The sequence below is a fragment of the Barbus barbus genome (assembly GCF_936440315.1).
Source record: "Barbus barbus genome assembly, chromosome: 18".
Lineage (NCBI taxonomy): Eukaryota > Metazoa > Chordata > Actinopteri > Cypriniformes > Cyprinidae > Barbus > Barbus barbus.
The window spans coordinates 786,333-802,901 of NC_136746.1; the positions used below are offsets into that span (position 1 = coordinate 786,333).

Below are 16,569 nucleotides of genomic sequence, written 5' to 3' on the forward strand. Positions count from 1 at the left end.
CATGGACAGGATTCGTGACAGATACCAAACATGACTGTGAATATCACTTTCATTCAAGTAAAACATATTACGTTATTGACCACTCTGAGTGAGATGAGCGGAGGAGGGATGGAGAGGGGAAGGAAGGGGAAGAAAAGAAACTAATTCATAGGTGAGAAAGACATTGTCCTGCATATTCTCTCAGTGAGATGTGGGAACAGATGCCTGTCATTTGCATTGGCTGTACCTCAGAAGATCAAAGTGTCTGAGGTTCTTCAAATCTCTCTCTCTCTCTATATATATATATGATAATACATAAAAAGTAGACTGAAAGTGCAATCTTATTTTTATTTTGAATAGGATACTAAGTATACTTTAGTATACACTTTAAAGCCAGCAGTAGAGAGGGCCACTTTAGGAAACTGTAGCCAAAGATCCTTTTGAGTTACAAAGTGATGTTAAGCCTGAATATGTAAATACATGTTCAACAATAAACAGTAAACATAAAACACACTGTCACTGTTGTAGAAACATGTCCCATCATACTCTCAGTGCAGTGTTAAAAATGAAGAATGTAATAATGAAAACTGGCCATATTCAGAGAGTTTGCTGAGAAAGACAACAGATACCACAATGACCAGAGAAATGAGAAAATATACAAACTAAATGAGCAAGTGATGAAAATGGTGCTGAAGCTTTTGACTTTTCTCCATTATCACAAAATATTTATTGCACAAAGGAAGTATAGATGTATTTACACAGGGACTACAATCCTGGTGTTTGTGGAAATGATCATAATTGATGGACAAATATACCCGTGAACAAAAACATCGGCAATCTGACGCCGAGAAAAGAAAAAGAGAGAAAAAAAAAAGGTTGAAAACGAAGCCTGTGCTTCACTTTCAGGTACATTCATAATCCTGTGAAACTTTTTTGGCTGTTGACGTTAATAACGCGTTTTAACAACAACATATCTAATAAGTTTCCATGTTCCCTTACGAAAATTAGCCATAACACGAATAATACCAAAAATCATGGTTCTTGTAGCCATGGGAACCGCAAATTAACAAATAATAATTTACAAAGAAGTATTTAGATAATATTTTTTTTGTGGTTATAAAAACAGGCCTAAGCCAACAACTTAAAAGGCATTATATAAAACCAATGAGGCAATAATGATTGGTTAATGAATAATTATATGGTTTCATTGAATAACACAGTTAAAATACATAATGTAATACAAACTAAACAATTTATGTACATTATATGTTATTACAAATGCCTGCAAAGGGAGCCAAAGTAATTGCTGTTACACTTACAGGACGATCAAATCCTTGTTTAATAGGCTATTGACCAAACATTTCATTCATATATCCACTTAATCTTTCATTTTTGGCCACCTCTTTGCTATAGATGACACAACCTCTATAATTTCTTCAACAAAAAACATGTGGACATCACATCCCTTACAAAAATAAACTGTGGTTTTATCGTAGTAAAACTGCTTAGGTTTCTTTTGTGTGATTTCTGAATTCTCGAGACTATAAAATCAATCAGACAACTGCATTAATAAAATCACAGCCATAGGTAACTGTCTAGAGCTACAATTATAATTTGTAAATAATACAATTTAATTACAATTTATTTATTCACTTTTATATTTTATTAAAGTTCTATTTTGAGCCCTATAGTAGGTGTTTTTTTGTTTGTTTGTTTTTTTACTTCCATAATATTTGAGGGAGGGAGCACAGCAATACAGTCCTGCTTAGGCCACCCATTTGGCCAGCAGCGGCCCTGGGTACATGATTATTTCCAGCTCAACAAAATACACTGTCTTTTCATCTGCTCTGTTCTAATGACACACGCATTTCCTCCCTTTTTACCTTTCGTAGCATAAAATTAACCCTCACATTCCTGCTGTAGTGCACTTATCATTAAGTAAAAGAACAAGAGTTAACTCACAAAACAACTAAAAATAAAATAACAATAAAATAATAAAAACTAAAAACAATAAACAGTAAGGTTAAAAATGAAACATACTTTTTTGCATACTGATGTTTCCAGAAAGAGCTAAAAAGTAGTGCTGTCAAACGATTAATCGTGATTAATCACATTCAAAATAAAAGTTTTTGTGTACATAATATATGTGTGCGTACTGTTTATATTTATTATGTATATATTTTTAAAAAAGCAAACTCCACATAAATATTATAAAAATGCATACTATATAAGTACAGTGTGAACACAGTAAGACTCTTGATGGAGAAAGTTCTTGATGGAGAGAGAAGAATGCGCTGAAATCCACAGCTGGGCAGAAACTCCTAAAAGACACTGTCAAACAGCCGCATTGACCGCATGATATTTGCATCCTCAGATAAACAGAAAAAAAGACAAGTAAATGGCAAGAGTCACATTTTCCTGCAGGATATTCCAGAAAGCAACGTTAGCAACTAAATATTCAGTAAGTGAAGTAACTATAACGTTTAGTAAGTTATCCCAGAGAAAGCCATTAACTTCAACTTTCAGTCCTCAAAACTGGGGGAACTTTAACAGCAACTTACTCCATGAACCTGTGGTCCAGAGTTAGTTTACTTCAGTTTAATGTCTCTCAGCTTCACATGTGTTCCTTTCTGATGAGGCTCCAGTGTGCAAGGCAGCACAGACTACACGCCATATTATAATTATATAGCGTTACTACAGCACAGCTTATTCTACCTTGCAAATCTTAAACCCAACATTTTCTCCTCTAACACATTGCTGCATTTTTCTCCAAGGGGATGTTTTCTGTATACATTTTATTTTAAAAATGCAGTTATAATGCATGTGGTGCATATGCTTGTCACAATATACAATTACACCAGGGGCTGGATGCACAAAATAATCTTAAGATAAATTTCACAAACTTCATAATAATGTTCTTCAGTGAAATTCTTGAAAAATTCTTAATAAGTTCTCAAATATGTTCCTGTCACGGTTGCTACTGTGTGGAGTCTAGGAACACAGAGACGAAGGAGAGTCATGAAGAACAGTCTTTAATAAATCCAAAACAAGGGGTGACACAGGGCGGCAGGAACAAACATGTACTGTAACACATAACATTGACGACACCGGACAAAAGGAATCAAGGAACAGACAACACTTCAACACTGAACTAAATGAGGGTAATTAACGGGACACACCTGAACCAAATGACTAATCAAACGAGAGGGAAACTAGGTCACGGAGCACATGGGTAGGGAAAACACACCAAAACAAGTCCATAAGCTTAACATATCGCCCCCGCTCCCGGAAGGCGCATCCTCGCGCCGTAGAAACAACAGAGAAGGGGAGGGGGCTGGCAGACAGAGTCCAGGGTGGTGATGAAGAAGGGAGGAGACAGGAGGGACTTGGAGCAGGCAGAACCAGGTGGGACCCAAGCCAGAAACCATGAGCTAGAATCCATGGTGGAGCCGCTGGGTCGACGGGCCGAGGCAGAGTCTGGGACTCAGAGGCTGGAGGCGGAGGCAAGGGATTCTCCGACCACGCCGACGATGGAGACTGGCAGACCTGCGGTGCTCGCACCGTACAGATGGTGGGCTGAGGGTGAGCAGCGGTAGAGGAGGAAGGAGCAGGAGAGTGGGTGGGCATTTTTGAGCCTCCAGGCTCTCAAGGCTACAATCAAGAACAAAAGCCCACCCTGGGCCGAACTTGGGAATGGAAGCCCTCTCTGGGCCAAACTCAGGAACGGGAGCCCTCTCTGGGCCTAATTCAGGAACAGGAGCCCACCCTGGGCCAATCTTGAGAACGGAAGCCCTCTCTGGGCCAAACTCAGTAACAGGAGACCTCTCTGGGCCTAATTCAGAAACAGGAGCCCTCTCTGGACTAAACTCGGGAACAGAAGACCTCTCTGGGCCCTTCTTGGGAACGGAAACCCTCTCTGGGCCGAACTTTGGAACGGAAGACCCCTCTGGGCTGGACTCAGGGACAAAAGCACTCTCTGGGCTGAGCTCGGGAATAGAGTCTCTTTCTGGGCTGGACAGGGAAACTTGGGAACGGAAGCCCTCACTGGGTCAAACTCAGGAACGGGAGCCCTCTCTGGGCCTAATTCAGGAACAGGAGCCCACCCTGGGCCGATCTTGGGAATGGAAGCCCTCTCTGGGCCATATTCAGGAACAGAAGCACTCTCTGGGCCAAACTCAAGAACAGGAGCCCTCTCTGGGCCTAATTCAGGAACAGGAGCCCTCTCTGGACTAAACTCGGGAATAGAAGACCTCTCTGGGCCGAACTTGGGAACGGAAGCACTCTCTGGGCTAGACAGGGAAACGGGAGTGACAGAGGGCTCAGATGAAGGAGGGAGGAGAGGGGGCAGGTCAGCATATACATCCAAAACCTCTCCTTCTAAGTCCAGCAGTCCCAGATCCACATTGAGCTCACCCTCAGCCATGGTGCAGGGGGCAGAGCTCCTCTCCACGCTCTCGCTGTCCACTGCACTCCGCAGCGATCCTCAGTACTGTTGCTCCGTTCGGCAATGGCTCATTGGTCGCAGCGGGCTCAGGCTGTCCGTCATCGGTGGGCCCAGGCTTGGGCTCCGAACAGCAGGGCTGGGTTCTGGGTCTGGCTGTGCTTTGGATAGGGGATAGATGCTTTCCAGACACTGGATGATAGCCTCCCTCCAGCTCAGTCCAGTGGTGTCTGGGAGGGCGACGGGGTGGTGGTAATTTACCCCGATCTAGAACAGTGAACTCAGCGTCATCGAACACCATTAAACCGGCGAGCTGGCTGAACTCAACTGCATACTCCCAAGAGGGGCTAGGGAGGTGAACATCAAGGCGAAGGGATCCATAGGGAAAACAGAAACAAAAACACGAGAAAGAAAACGGGGGGCAAAAGGCAACGCTCACTTATTTATTTCTTTGTTCGGTCTGTTATGGTTGCTACTGTGTGGAGCCAGGGAACACGGAGACGAAGGAGAGTCACGAAGAACAATAAATCCAAAACAAGGGGTAACACAGGGCTGGCAGGAACACACACGTAGCACATAGCATTTACAACACCGGACAAAGCAATCAATGAACAGACAACACTTTAAATACTGAACTAAACGAGGGTAAAGAACAGGACACACCTGAACCAAATGACTAAACAAACGAGAGGGAAACTAGGTCATGGAGCACATGGGGAGGGAAAACACACCAAAACAACTCTATAAGTGTGACAGTTCTTAAAAACAATCTAATTTTTTTTTCTTAAGAAAAATGTGTCTTTATCTGACTGAATACATGACTGAAGACACACTGATAAACTTACACTTTTTGTGCTTCCTCCAGATTACACACACTATTTTCATCACAACCGGCTTGACTGGCATTCGGTTTCGTGTTTTTAATGTGCAGTGTTTTTGAACAGTTACTTTTAAAGAGCCTTGTAGTAATGGGACACTATTGATAAAATGCATAAAATGAACTTGTCTCAAGTTGCAGTGAACTGTTTTATTCATTTTTGTGCTGTGTTTTTGCGTTCTCTTCTGAGTTAATTCTTGGGAATACAACATTGTATTAACTTGTTTCCTAAGTTAAAAATTTAAGAAAAAATGGCAGTTAAGAAGACTTTATTTTCTTAAGAATGTTTTGTGAATCCAGCCCTAGTTGTACAAGGGTTGATACTGGGGCTGTGAACAAGCAATGCATACTGTTTAATCAACTTTGGGTTATGTTATGAAAATCACAATGTCATGACTTCAAGTTAAACCTGGTGTCTGGAATACTCCCTGGAGATATTTCATCTTTGATTATGATGTTTTGCATTTTGATAAAAATAATAAGTTGTAGAGATCAACCTTTTGACATGACTCCATGAACTCCTCAATGGTAATCACTCCATCATGGTTTCTGTCCATTTTCTGGAAAAAGTTAATAAAGTTCACGATGCATTATTGAATCCTTGAAAAGAGATGAAAATCCTTGAGTTCAAGCAATATACAGTGTTGTGAAAATGTATTTGCCCCCATCCTGATTGTTTTGTTTTTGTATATTTCATACAAAATAGTTTTAAATCACATGAAATGCAACATAAAACAGGTAACCTGAGTAAATACATAATACAATTTTTATTAATTAATTAATTAATTTGGTCATTCATTATAAAACAAAAAGTTATTACACAGCTGTCACCCATGTGAAAAAACTGTTTGCCCTATTAAACTTAAGACTCCAGTTGTGCCAACTTTAGCAGCAATAACTGCAACCAAACGCTTCCAATAACTGGAGATCAGTCTTTAGCAGTGCTGTGGTGGTATTTTACCTCACTCTTCTTTGCAGAATTGCTTTAGTTCTGCCACATTAGAGAGTATTCGAGTGTGAACTACCCATTTAAGGTCCTGCTACAGCATAACAATTAGGTTCAAATCAGGATTTTGACTAGACCACTCCAAAACAGCCATTCCATGGTGGACTTACTCCTATGCTTTGGATCATTGTCTAGCTCATTGTGAAGACCAGACATTCTCAATTTTGGGAGAATGTTTTGTAGATTGATAAGTCGAAAAGGGAACAGTTTAGACGAAAGGGGTCCTGTTACATCTGGTATAAACTAAACACTAAATTCCACTAAAAGAAAATCATATGATTATAAATAATAATCTGGTAGAGAGCTGAATTCATGTTTCCCTCAACTGCTGTTGTGAAGGTTCTCTTGTCACAGAAGGATAAAGATGACAGAGATTGTTGCAGTGAGTGGCATTTGTTAGACTTTAAATGGAGGTAATGAACAATGAAACATGACGAGGGAGGTGCGTAGAACACTATCACATCAATGGTAAAGAAGCACAAACAATAACAGTCCTTTCTTGGAGATGTCCGATGAAGAAGACAAATAGGACACAAAATGCTTGATGGAAAGTAATACTTGTCCGGCCTCTTCCATGCAGTACAAGACAGTTAGGATTGGCTGCGTGGAAGGCTGTAAGCAAGGCCAGATCCAGGATGTTGTCTCAAGCCTCAATCCTCAAACCTTCTTTCCTCTGGTCCAAATCCCTCCCAGTCCACCAGATACTCAAGAAAACCTCCACGGCACCAGAAATCCGAGATGTTCCATCCAGGATGAAGAAAGCAGTTTCATCGCCTGGCTCTATGGAGCAAGAAAAGGGTGAAAAGGATCTAGAAGTAAAACAAAAAACATTAAGTAAATTTTATAATGATTTTGAAGTTGTAGTCTGTAAGTAGCAGGATTGATTTGGTAAGTAATGAGGAATGGGTCGATGAAATGAGGACTTAACTTCTTTGAAGGGAGCCATAGCAGGATATCTCAGGTTGAGAGTCAGACCTTCTGTTTGGGTTGGTAGCTGGGAGGAGTGGCTCTCCGGGGATGAGCCTGCCTCTGATGTTGCCATAATACTCAATGAATATGAACGTGCAGAATCCCTAACCCTCTTGGTCTGATGACACCAGTGGTCCATGGCTAGTACCTCTGATGGCTTGCCAGTCCAGGGCAAGAGTGGAGGTTGAAAGCCAAGTATGCATGGGAAGGGTGTCATCCCTGTGGTGGACTGTTTGAGGGAGTTTGTGCCTACACAGCCCAGGCAAGAATGCAACTTTATTGGTCCTGCTGGTCATGGCAATATGTGTCCAAGTAACATCTCACCTATTCTATCTTGTGCTCTGTTTGGCTGTTTGTCTTTGGATGGTAACCAGATGAAAGATTGACAGATTGATTCCAAGCTGGTCCATGCTGGTTAGTGCTGATATAGTGCTGGTCCAGGCTGGTTTATACTGGTATAGTACTGGTCTAGCTGGTGGAAAAGCACATACAAGCATGCTGTTCTCAAGGAAAATGGAGCAGGTGATGCTGGTTCACCAGCATGGGCTTTGTAGGGTCGAGTGTCAGTAGGCCAGCTGTCAGTTAAAATCAGTTAAAAACAGCTTGTGTGCACTGGATAACAGGGGTTGTGAGATGAGCTCTTTCAATGGGACAGTTAATAACAACCTCAGTCACATGTCCAAATCCAGCTGTCAGTCACTGATTTCAAAAAGTGCACATAGTAAAATGCATGTCAATGCAGTCAGATGCAGTCAACCATGAAAGATTATTGAAAATAATAATAGCTTGCAATTTTAACAATTGCTGAAACAGAGTTTATTCAACCAAAGTCAATGGCCAAGTGCTCAACTAAAGGGAACACTAATCACCATTATCAATCTTTGTGAACGCGCCATATGAAAGAATTCTTGCTGCTCTGTCTATTTTTGCTGCGCTAGCAATAAACACATTGAATAGAATGGGCTATAAACATGTTTGTCAACAGAACTGAAAAGTAGAATTTAAGCAAATCAACGAGTGAATTACACTGCTTTTAAACAGATATCTGTTGAACATGATTCAGTTAAACGCACAAAAGCAGGCACACAAACACATTTAGTAACGTTAAATCTTACTGAAGATGGCAGATTAAGCAGTTTATATTCTGTAATTTATATTCTGTACTTTGAAAAGCGCAATATAAATTAAATGGATCATCATCATAATCATCAACAGTCACTGGCATATGAAATGGAGAACTCAGAGGAGATGCTGGGTGGATGGAACGCACCATGATTAGAGGAGGCCAAACAAGACACTTTGCGAGAAGATGCTGGAAGTATGGCAGAGTTGGGATTGAAGACAGTGCTGATGTTCCGAGGTAGTAAAATGTGATTAGTATACTTGAATAGGTTCCTCTGTAACAGAAGGAGGACGATCTTGTGAGGACACTGCCTAGACTGGTGGTGTTTCCCAGCTGCAACTTACCAAATGGTCACAGATGGAGTGCCGAACCCCATGGAATCATCACATCTCACTGGCTGCACCCATAAGTGAGTGTAACGTCCACAGCGATAAGCAGAAAGTAGTGTTGCCTCGTTCCATTCACTCACAGCTGCCAGGGTACAGAAGATAATTGAGTAATCAACAAAACTCATTTATTTCCTGCCGAAGACAGAGTAGTTGCTCCCTATTCACAACAAGTTTCCCACACTCCTCGAAAACACTTGCTTTAAATGGGAAAGGAATGGTAAGAGAGAATTTATGATTGCTCCATCTCGGTGCCATAAAGGTTGAAACCACTGCAGCATATGGCCGGAGAGAGATGAGAGATAATGAATCCTACTTTGGCTCTCTCAGTGGGAAATAAGTAAGGATTCAATTCAAGCCTGATGGAACACCCTTGCATCCCTCGCTGCTCCCTGAGTATGGCACTGACAGTGACACGAATCCCACATTCAGCACTGATGGTAGCAATGAAAAAGAGCTGGGTGAAGAAGTGTATGGGGAGTGTTGATGCACTGGTTTTATAGAGGTTGGACGAGGTCGCACAAAAAAACAGTTAGGATTGGCCAACAAAAATGCAATTCCTGCGTCAGTTTTTTGGTTGCAGTGAACGTGTCCAGGCCCAATCTCATTGGATCCATGCTGTTACGGTCTTGTCTTCTGATACAGAAGGTGACGAAGGTTGTTACAGCCAGTGGTATTTCTATATATATACACAATCCGCAATTGGGGTTGTGATGAGGGTCAGGTGATGATGATCAGTATTCTGGTGAATGAGATGGGGGTGCAGAACCAGGTGGAGGTAACTCTTTCTAGACTGGTATTTCAATCACCTTCTTCATTATAATTTCTGTAATTTCTTTCACCTTTGGCCTCGTGTTATTGCTTAACAAATTTTAACCGAGTTGCTCTTGAAAAAGTTGCGTGTGTTGATTTAATTGAACTGGGCTGGGCGTTATTAGGCCTGGCCGTATCTAGTTCAGCTGAACCCCATTATGAATGCAGTTTCATAGATTTGGGAATTTTTCAAAATTTTCACATCGACCCAGTTGGTGTTAGATAACTTCAATATATAACATTATTAAAGCTATATTATTACTTGAGTTACATTTATTTTGTGTTAGATTTTGTTTTCATTTTTGAAACAATTAAGTATGGAAGGAGTCAGAATGGAGGCAAACACATTTTCACAGCACTGAATTATTACTTTCCATTAATTGTAGCTGATGCGGAGAGAGAACATGGAGTGCCATTTGTAATAGTGTTCCATACTTTTTTTTAGCAAACAAAAATATTTGGGTGCAAGAAATGTAGAGACACAACATGGACATTAATGAACTTCCGGTGTGTTTGCGTTCACCTGAAAGAAGTTTTCCACATGTTCTCTGGGAGTATCATTATGTATGCAGGGATACACATACTTCCCCATCAAATTATAAATCGACTTCATGATCTTCATCATCTCCTAGGAGACCGAAACCACACACACACACACACACACACATACTTTTACATTAGTCTTTCTAGACACTAAACGGATCAAAGCTTCATTTCAAGTACCTCTCTTGTGATGAATCCATCTTTATCAAGATCATAGAAATTAAATGCCCAATTTAGCCGGTCATATATTGAGCCTCTAAGGATGAGTGACAGACCAGCAACAAACTCCTGTAAAATGACAATAATAAGAATTATAAATCTGTCAGGAAGCAAACAAATACAATCTAGAAGACAGCTTACAAGCTTCGTTGTAGACCCAGCGCTCTGCACATTTATGTCTCTCTTATCTGACACACTTAGTTCAGCTCATAGATCTTCTCCTAACCAGTTGGTGATATGAATCAAGTGTGTTAGATAAGATAGACAGAAAATGCAGAGTGGTCCATCCTCACGACCAGAATTAAAAAAAACTTACTTACCTTAAAACTCAAACAGCCATTCCTGTTAGTGTCAAATGCCTCAAAGAGATAATGTGCATAAACGCTTGAATCTGACGGAGAGAAAGAAAAAGGAATTTGACAATGCTTTATGCATATATATATATATATATATGTGTGTGTGTGTGTGTATGTATATGATGCAAATGTAATTTATAGATATGCATTGTGTAGTATGTGATTCAGTGACTAAGGGAAAAAGAATAATTTTGATTCTAGCCTATAAGGTTGTGTAGATATGAGCACAAATATGTGATTCCAATTCAACCAGTGGTCCCCAGCTCAAAGTTTTAATTTTGTCAATATTTTTTTCTCAAGAAAGATAAACTTAGTGAAGAAGGCAAAAATGTTAAATGTCATAGATGTATTTACTATGTTCTATGCAATTGTTTTAATAGAGGGAAACAAAATATATTTCTACTTTCAGCGTTATTTATTCTTCAGACATTCCCCTTTAAATATAAGTATCATCTGTATGCAAAAGTGACCAACATTTGATTTTCGACCACTGAAAATGAGTAATGTTCAACAATCTTGACATAGAGCCACATTGAGATCCCCATATCTCTGGGACTGAACTACAAATCTGAAAATCATAAATCTTTAATAAATCTTAAGTTACAGACACACAAACTTTGGAAAAAGAATATTTATGGCACTCAAACAAGTATGTTCTATGCCATTGTTTTTATAGACACAAGAATACATTTCTAGTTTCAACATTATTTGTTCTTCAGATATTCCTCTTCAAAAGAGATAAAGTATAATCTGTGTGCAAAGTGACCCACATTTAGTTTTTGAACTGAAAATGTGCACAATTTAACAAATTACTCCTGGAGCCATATTGAGATTCCAAAATTGCTGGAATTTAACCATATAGGGCTTTAAAAATGTAGACGCCGAAAGGAAAGTTCGTTAAGACCCAAAATCTGAAAGGGCATTAAGATATCTTTAATACTTCTTGAGTTACAGGCATGCAAACTTGCTTTTTCCCCATTTTCGAACGGTCACCACTGCCACATAATGCAACAAAGACTGTAGACTGCTGTCATTATATTATGCAACCCCCAAATACCCCCCTCTCCCCCCATGTAATATTTTGGCTTTCATCACTGTACATGTTGATCCTTCTTCAGAAAAAATAATGACAAAACCAAGAGTGTTTGTGAGTAGTGGGTGGGATTTTGGACCCTGCAGCCAAGTTTGAGCTCTATGTATAATTGTATATGTATAATTTGCTTAATACAAACTAATAATAAAATTCTAGCTAAATCAATTGGGTTCCAGCATTTTTAGTGCTTAGACTCCCAAAAATCATAGCCAAGGTGGGTCTACACCTTTAGCATGAGGTAAAAATTCATACATCGATAATTATCTGAAATTTAACTCACATTATATTAACAACAACAACATCAAAAAAAATTAAAAACTGTACTTAGCATTATATTATTAACAAAAACATTGCTACATGTATAGGGCTGTAAATGGGGGGGGGGGGGGGGTAGGTTTATTTGGAAATGAAAGTGATTTCTTTATTTTACCCATTCAAAAGACTACGAAAGCATCCCAGTTCTGCACATAATGCTAGCACGATATATTTGTTTCTATGGTTAGTTGCGCAATGCGTTCTTCTGTGATTGGCCATAATACCTGCAGCCTGCAGCCAATGGAAATGCTTCTATATCGGTGGGCGTGATGCTTCTCACAGCACAGATCGTGAAGGCATTTATTATAACAAACAGAGTGTATAGACACAATATAAATAATATATATTTTCATTGTGTATTGTAGAGAGCTTCATTCAATAAAATGGACTGTTTGTGAGATTGCGATGAACTAAGACGAGTGACAACTTTTAATGATTATAAAGGGAGTTTGCAAATGTGAAATTGAACGTACAACAGTTTTATACATTTTTGATTTTATACACAAGTTAATATTAAGTGACTTTCATTTTAGGATCACTGTTGTGTGATTGTGCTCTAATTCATCAACAAAAATAGTTCCAAACAAACCACAGCTGAGCCACTGCAAACAGTGGTGTTCGTTTATAAATGAATCTGCGTTTTTGAACAAATCTAGTGAGTCAATGACTCAATGACCCGTTCATAAAGAGAGTCAATTGCTTCGTACCTAAATGAATCAGCCGTTTGAACGAATTGATTGATTGAATGATTCAGTGACAAAGACAGTGACTTGCTGCCACCTACTGGCGGCTTCAGTATAAATTGTGTTAATTAAATAGTTGAACATTTCTATATTCAAAACTTTATATTTAAAACATTAATTTCATAATATTGTTATTATGAAATGTATGAATGCCACCTCTGAGTCTTGTCAAAAAGTCTGTAAATATTCCTCAATGCCACATTTGTGCTCTTCTGTGCCGTGCAGAGATGAATTGTTGATGCTGATTTCATGTGACTAGTAACTTATTCTTCCTGATTGGATCTTATTATTTTAATTTAAGTTATTGTTTAATTAAAGTTTTTATAAAAGTTTATAAATCTAAATTTTTTGGTACGAAAGATTACATACATTTAATAAAGTTAGAGGCATTATAAAGGTGAAAAAAACAACCTTTAAGGAGTCAAATATTGCCTTTGGAAAGGTTCAGTTCTGTCAATGATCAGAAGCTGTTCCTAATCACAAGTGCTCCTGAAAAGACATGTAAGCGGCGTAGAGAATGTAAAGTTACCTAATAAAAACTATATCTTTAATTTGGCCAGAATTGTCTTAATATCCAAGAAGGTTTAGAGAAAACATGAAATAAGTTTAATGTTATTGTAGATTCTAAAGGGTTTTATAATGAAATACTTGGAAAGGTCATCTAAATGAGCATTATATCCTGTCTCACCTCCCTGTGGGAAGAACTGAGAGTAAATGAGTTTAAACACGTCCTCAGTCACCACTCCACTGGGACATTCCTGAAACACACAACACATCTTAAAACACCACTGGGACCAAAACACATCCACATAATACAATATGTCTTTCAGAAAAAGATCAGAACAAGATTGAAATGTAAATTCTAATTCTGAATTAGTGAAATAAAGAAACAATTATGTGTGCCACACAAAGGGTGATATTCCCAGATAATGTACTGACTTTCCTCCGTATTTAATTACGTAAGTAGAGCAACATTCACATTTTTGAAGGCCCTGTAGAGGAACTGCAGCTCTTTCTTGCTGAATTCAGTCTCTTCCTGTAGTATTTCCAGATCATCAGGCCGATGGCAAACGAAGGATATTTCAAACTCATCCTCAGTACTTTCTGTAAGAGAAATACATTAATAACTGAATGTCACGTCTCATGTGTTTCAGAGAAAGTGTTATGAAGAAATTGACGACATCACACTAATAGTGAAATAACTGGTGAATGTTTTTAATGCGAGAGGACAGTAGAGAGAAACAGGAGTGGGATCAGGACCTCGAGGTGGGACTCGAACTCAGCGTCAACGCACTAAACACAAGGCTATCAGCACAGACATAAATGGCTCATTTTAAGGTGAAGTTTATTACAGTGTGGAGCGTAACACTTTAGTGGCAAATCAAACTCACTTTCAAAATATGCAATAAATAAACAGAAAATATCTAATAAGTACAATAAAAAAGCTCAGAATCACACAACTCTGCTTCCTCTGATTAAACAGCAGCTGCAAGCGGCAGTGATGGGCCCAAGCACGCCACCAGCACCCAGCGGCTTTATCAAAACAATGCATGGTGCGTATGTCACACTGCACATGGCTGCCGATCATGAGCCACAATAGCCACATCAATCAGCCCTTGTGAGAGAATATAAAGCACCAGTTCAATCAACACTGAATTAGACATTGCACTTAGAACATATGAGCCTCTTGCTTTTAAACCGTGACTATGGCAACACTGTGCAAGACATTCAACATCTTAACAGGCGTAGAAGCGCAGTTTAAACATATTTCATAAATGAATTGCATTCTGAAGCGAAGTATAAAAAACTTAAATGAGATATTTGAAAAAGAACTTAGAGAACACTTACAGATACCTCCATGATAATCTGGCAGCTGGAGCTAATTTCCTTTATTATATGAGAACCCTTATTTAACTGGCATAATTCATCCAGTTTTCACTGAGATTGCAAGATGGCGAGCCGCTCTAAGGTGACGAAACCCTGCGACAGGTTGTCCAGATGAAGGCCAAAGGGATGACCCTTTCAGTCATTGCAAGAGAAGTTAGTCCTTCCAAATCTGTGATTTCTCAAATATTGCAGGTTCAAGTCCCCCAAAAAGGCTGGTCGTCCATGTAAGACAAATGCACAAGACGACAGGACAATGCAGGGCTCTCAATGGGAAATCGGTTCAGCACTGCAGCTGGAATTGCTCGCCAGTTCAGTGCTGAACACGGTACGGATCTGTCTCGACACGTTTAAGAGAATTTGGACTGAAAGCACACTCTGCAGTGACAAAGCCTCTCATCAGCAGAAAGAATCAAAACGCTAGACTTTTGGCGTCAAACTGGGGAAAGACTGGGCAGTTCCTTGAAGTTATGGCTAAGAAAGCCACTGCAGTCACTGATGTGGAAGAGACTGGAAGAAGAGTGGAGTATATCAGAGAGACTAGTGACGTGCTGCGGCCGCAGATGCCATTCAGAGCAAGGGCCTCTACTCTTCATACTCATTTCTGACAGCTGTAACTCTACAAACGTTTAGTTGTAATCATCTTTCGGGCTACAGTTCTCTAATTCTTATTATTCCTCATGTTAGTAGAACAGTGCAAGACCTACAGCTAATATTCCTTCAAATTTTGAGCGATGAAGACTAACAATTTTTTTATAGATTGTTCTCTAATTTTGATCTCCACTGTATGTGTTTCGTGACTAGGTAGTCAAAATATGGCGCATATATGGTGCATATTTCTGAACTTTTGCCAACGATTGACATCCAATAACTGACGTGCGTGCTGAATTTCAAGAAAATATATTTGAAATGGTGTTCCCAGAGTAACAAATCAAACTGTACAACTATTTCTGTGCATTTTTATTTGTATTTGTTACTCTGGCAACACCATTTAAAATATCAAGCAATTTGCAATTTTACATCAGCTGAGTTTGTACAAGTCTGAAACGATTGAGGAAAGAGAAGAGATTTCAAAGTGTGTTCACTTTCTGTTTTCTTTAACCATAAATGTATTTCCTTGCTGCGGTCAAGCTTTTAGCATGCGGGCTCTAATAGATCAACTTTGGTCAGTCATTTGACTTAATTGTTTTGTTATTATATCACATATCCTGTGCGTAATGCAGAATTTTACAGTGCAGAATAAACACTGGAATAATATTTCCCCAGTTTGCTTTGTAAACTTTTTCCTTCATTTGCTGATATATTGGCTGGTACCAGAGTCTGGGTGGAAACTCTCTCTCTCTCTCTGTCCTGTAAAGATGAAGATTAGCTCTGTCTCTCTACTCTTACCTGAGGAGAAGTGAAAATAAAGCTGCCTGAGCAAAGGCTCACCGTCTGTAAAGCACCAGTAGTACAGCGGGAAGAAGGACACCAGCAGCAAGACGTAGAGTCCACCTGAATCATCGCCAGGCATGAGCTGTTTGCAGCCTCTGTACTCCTGTGACTGTGACATGATGCTGTCTGTCTGTGTGTACATGTGTGTGTTCCCTTCCACCCACACGCTCTGACGTCTTTCCAGTACTCTTTCATGTCACTTCATGACGGTTTCCAGCCCAACAAAAGCCTGCATTAGTAATTCATCAGCTTGTTTTGGAAATGCTTGTTTTCACAGTCACAATGGGTAGGAAAGTACAATTTCCATGCTGGCGGTTGTATTATTGGCTCTTGTTTCCCTTCTGATTATATATAAACACTCCTAGTGTCACTGGGAAATCCTCAAAAT

At 39.5% G+C, this 16,569-nt stretch overlaps 1 protein-coding gene across 1 annotated transcript; it reads right to left on the reverse strand.

The window, feature by feature from the left end:
- Nucleotides 1-303: 303 nt before the first annotated feature.
- On the reverse strand, nucleotides 304-16,330 carry LOC306884315 (A-type potassium channel modulatory protein KCNIP2). Its single transcript, XM_079440064.1, has 8 exons — nucleotides 16,179-16,330; nucleotides 13,843-13,967; nucleotides 13,552-13,621; nucleotides 10,677-10,747; nucleotides 10,318-10,425; nucleotides 10,118-10,222; nucleotides 5,795-5,857; nucleotides 304-2,348 (listed from the first exon to the last, which is right to left on the reverse strand). Exons 1-8 carry the CDS (start codon nucleotides 16,321-16,323, stop codon nucleotides 2,301-2,303), a joined length of 735 nt encoding a protein of 244 aa, XP_079296190.1. The 5' UTR covers nucleotides 16,324-16,330; the 3' UTR covers nucleotides 304-2,300.
- Between the last annotated feature and the right edge of the window lie 239 nt (nucleotides 16,331-16,569).

Excerpts from the sequence above, each read along its gene's own strand:
- LOC306884315 (XM_079440064.1), bottom strand. The coding sequence starts at position 16,323 with ATGTACACACAGACAGACAGCATCATGTCACAGTCACAGGAGTACAGA. Across the intron at positions 5,858-10,117 it reads ATGTGGAAAACTTCTTTCAG|AAAATGGACAGAAACCATGA; the intron begins GTGAACGCAAAC and ends AACTTTTTCCAG. Across the intron at positions 2,349-5,794 it reads TCATGGAGTCATGTCAAAAG|GATGCAAATATCATGCGGTC; the intron begins GTTGATCTCTAC and ends TGTTTATCTGAG.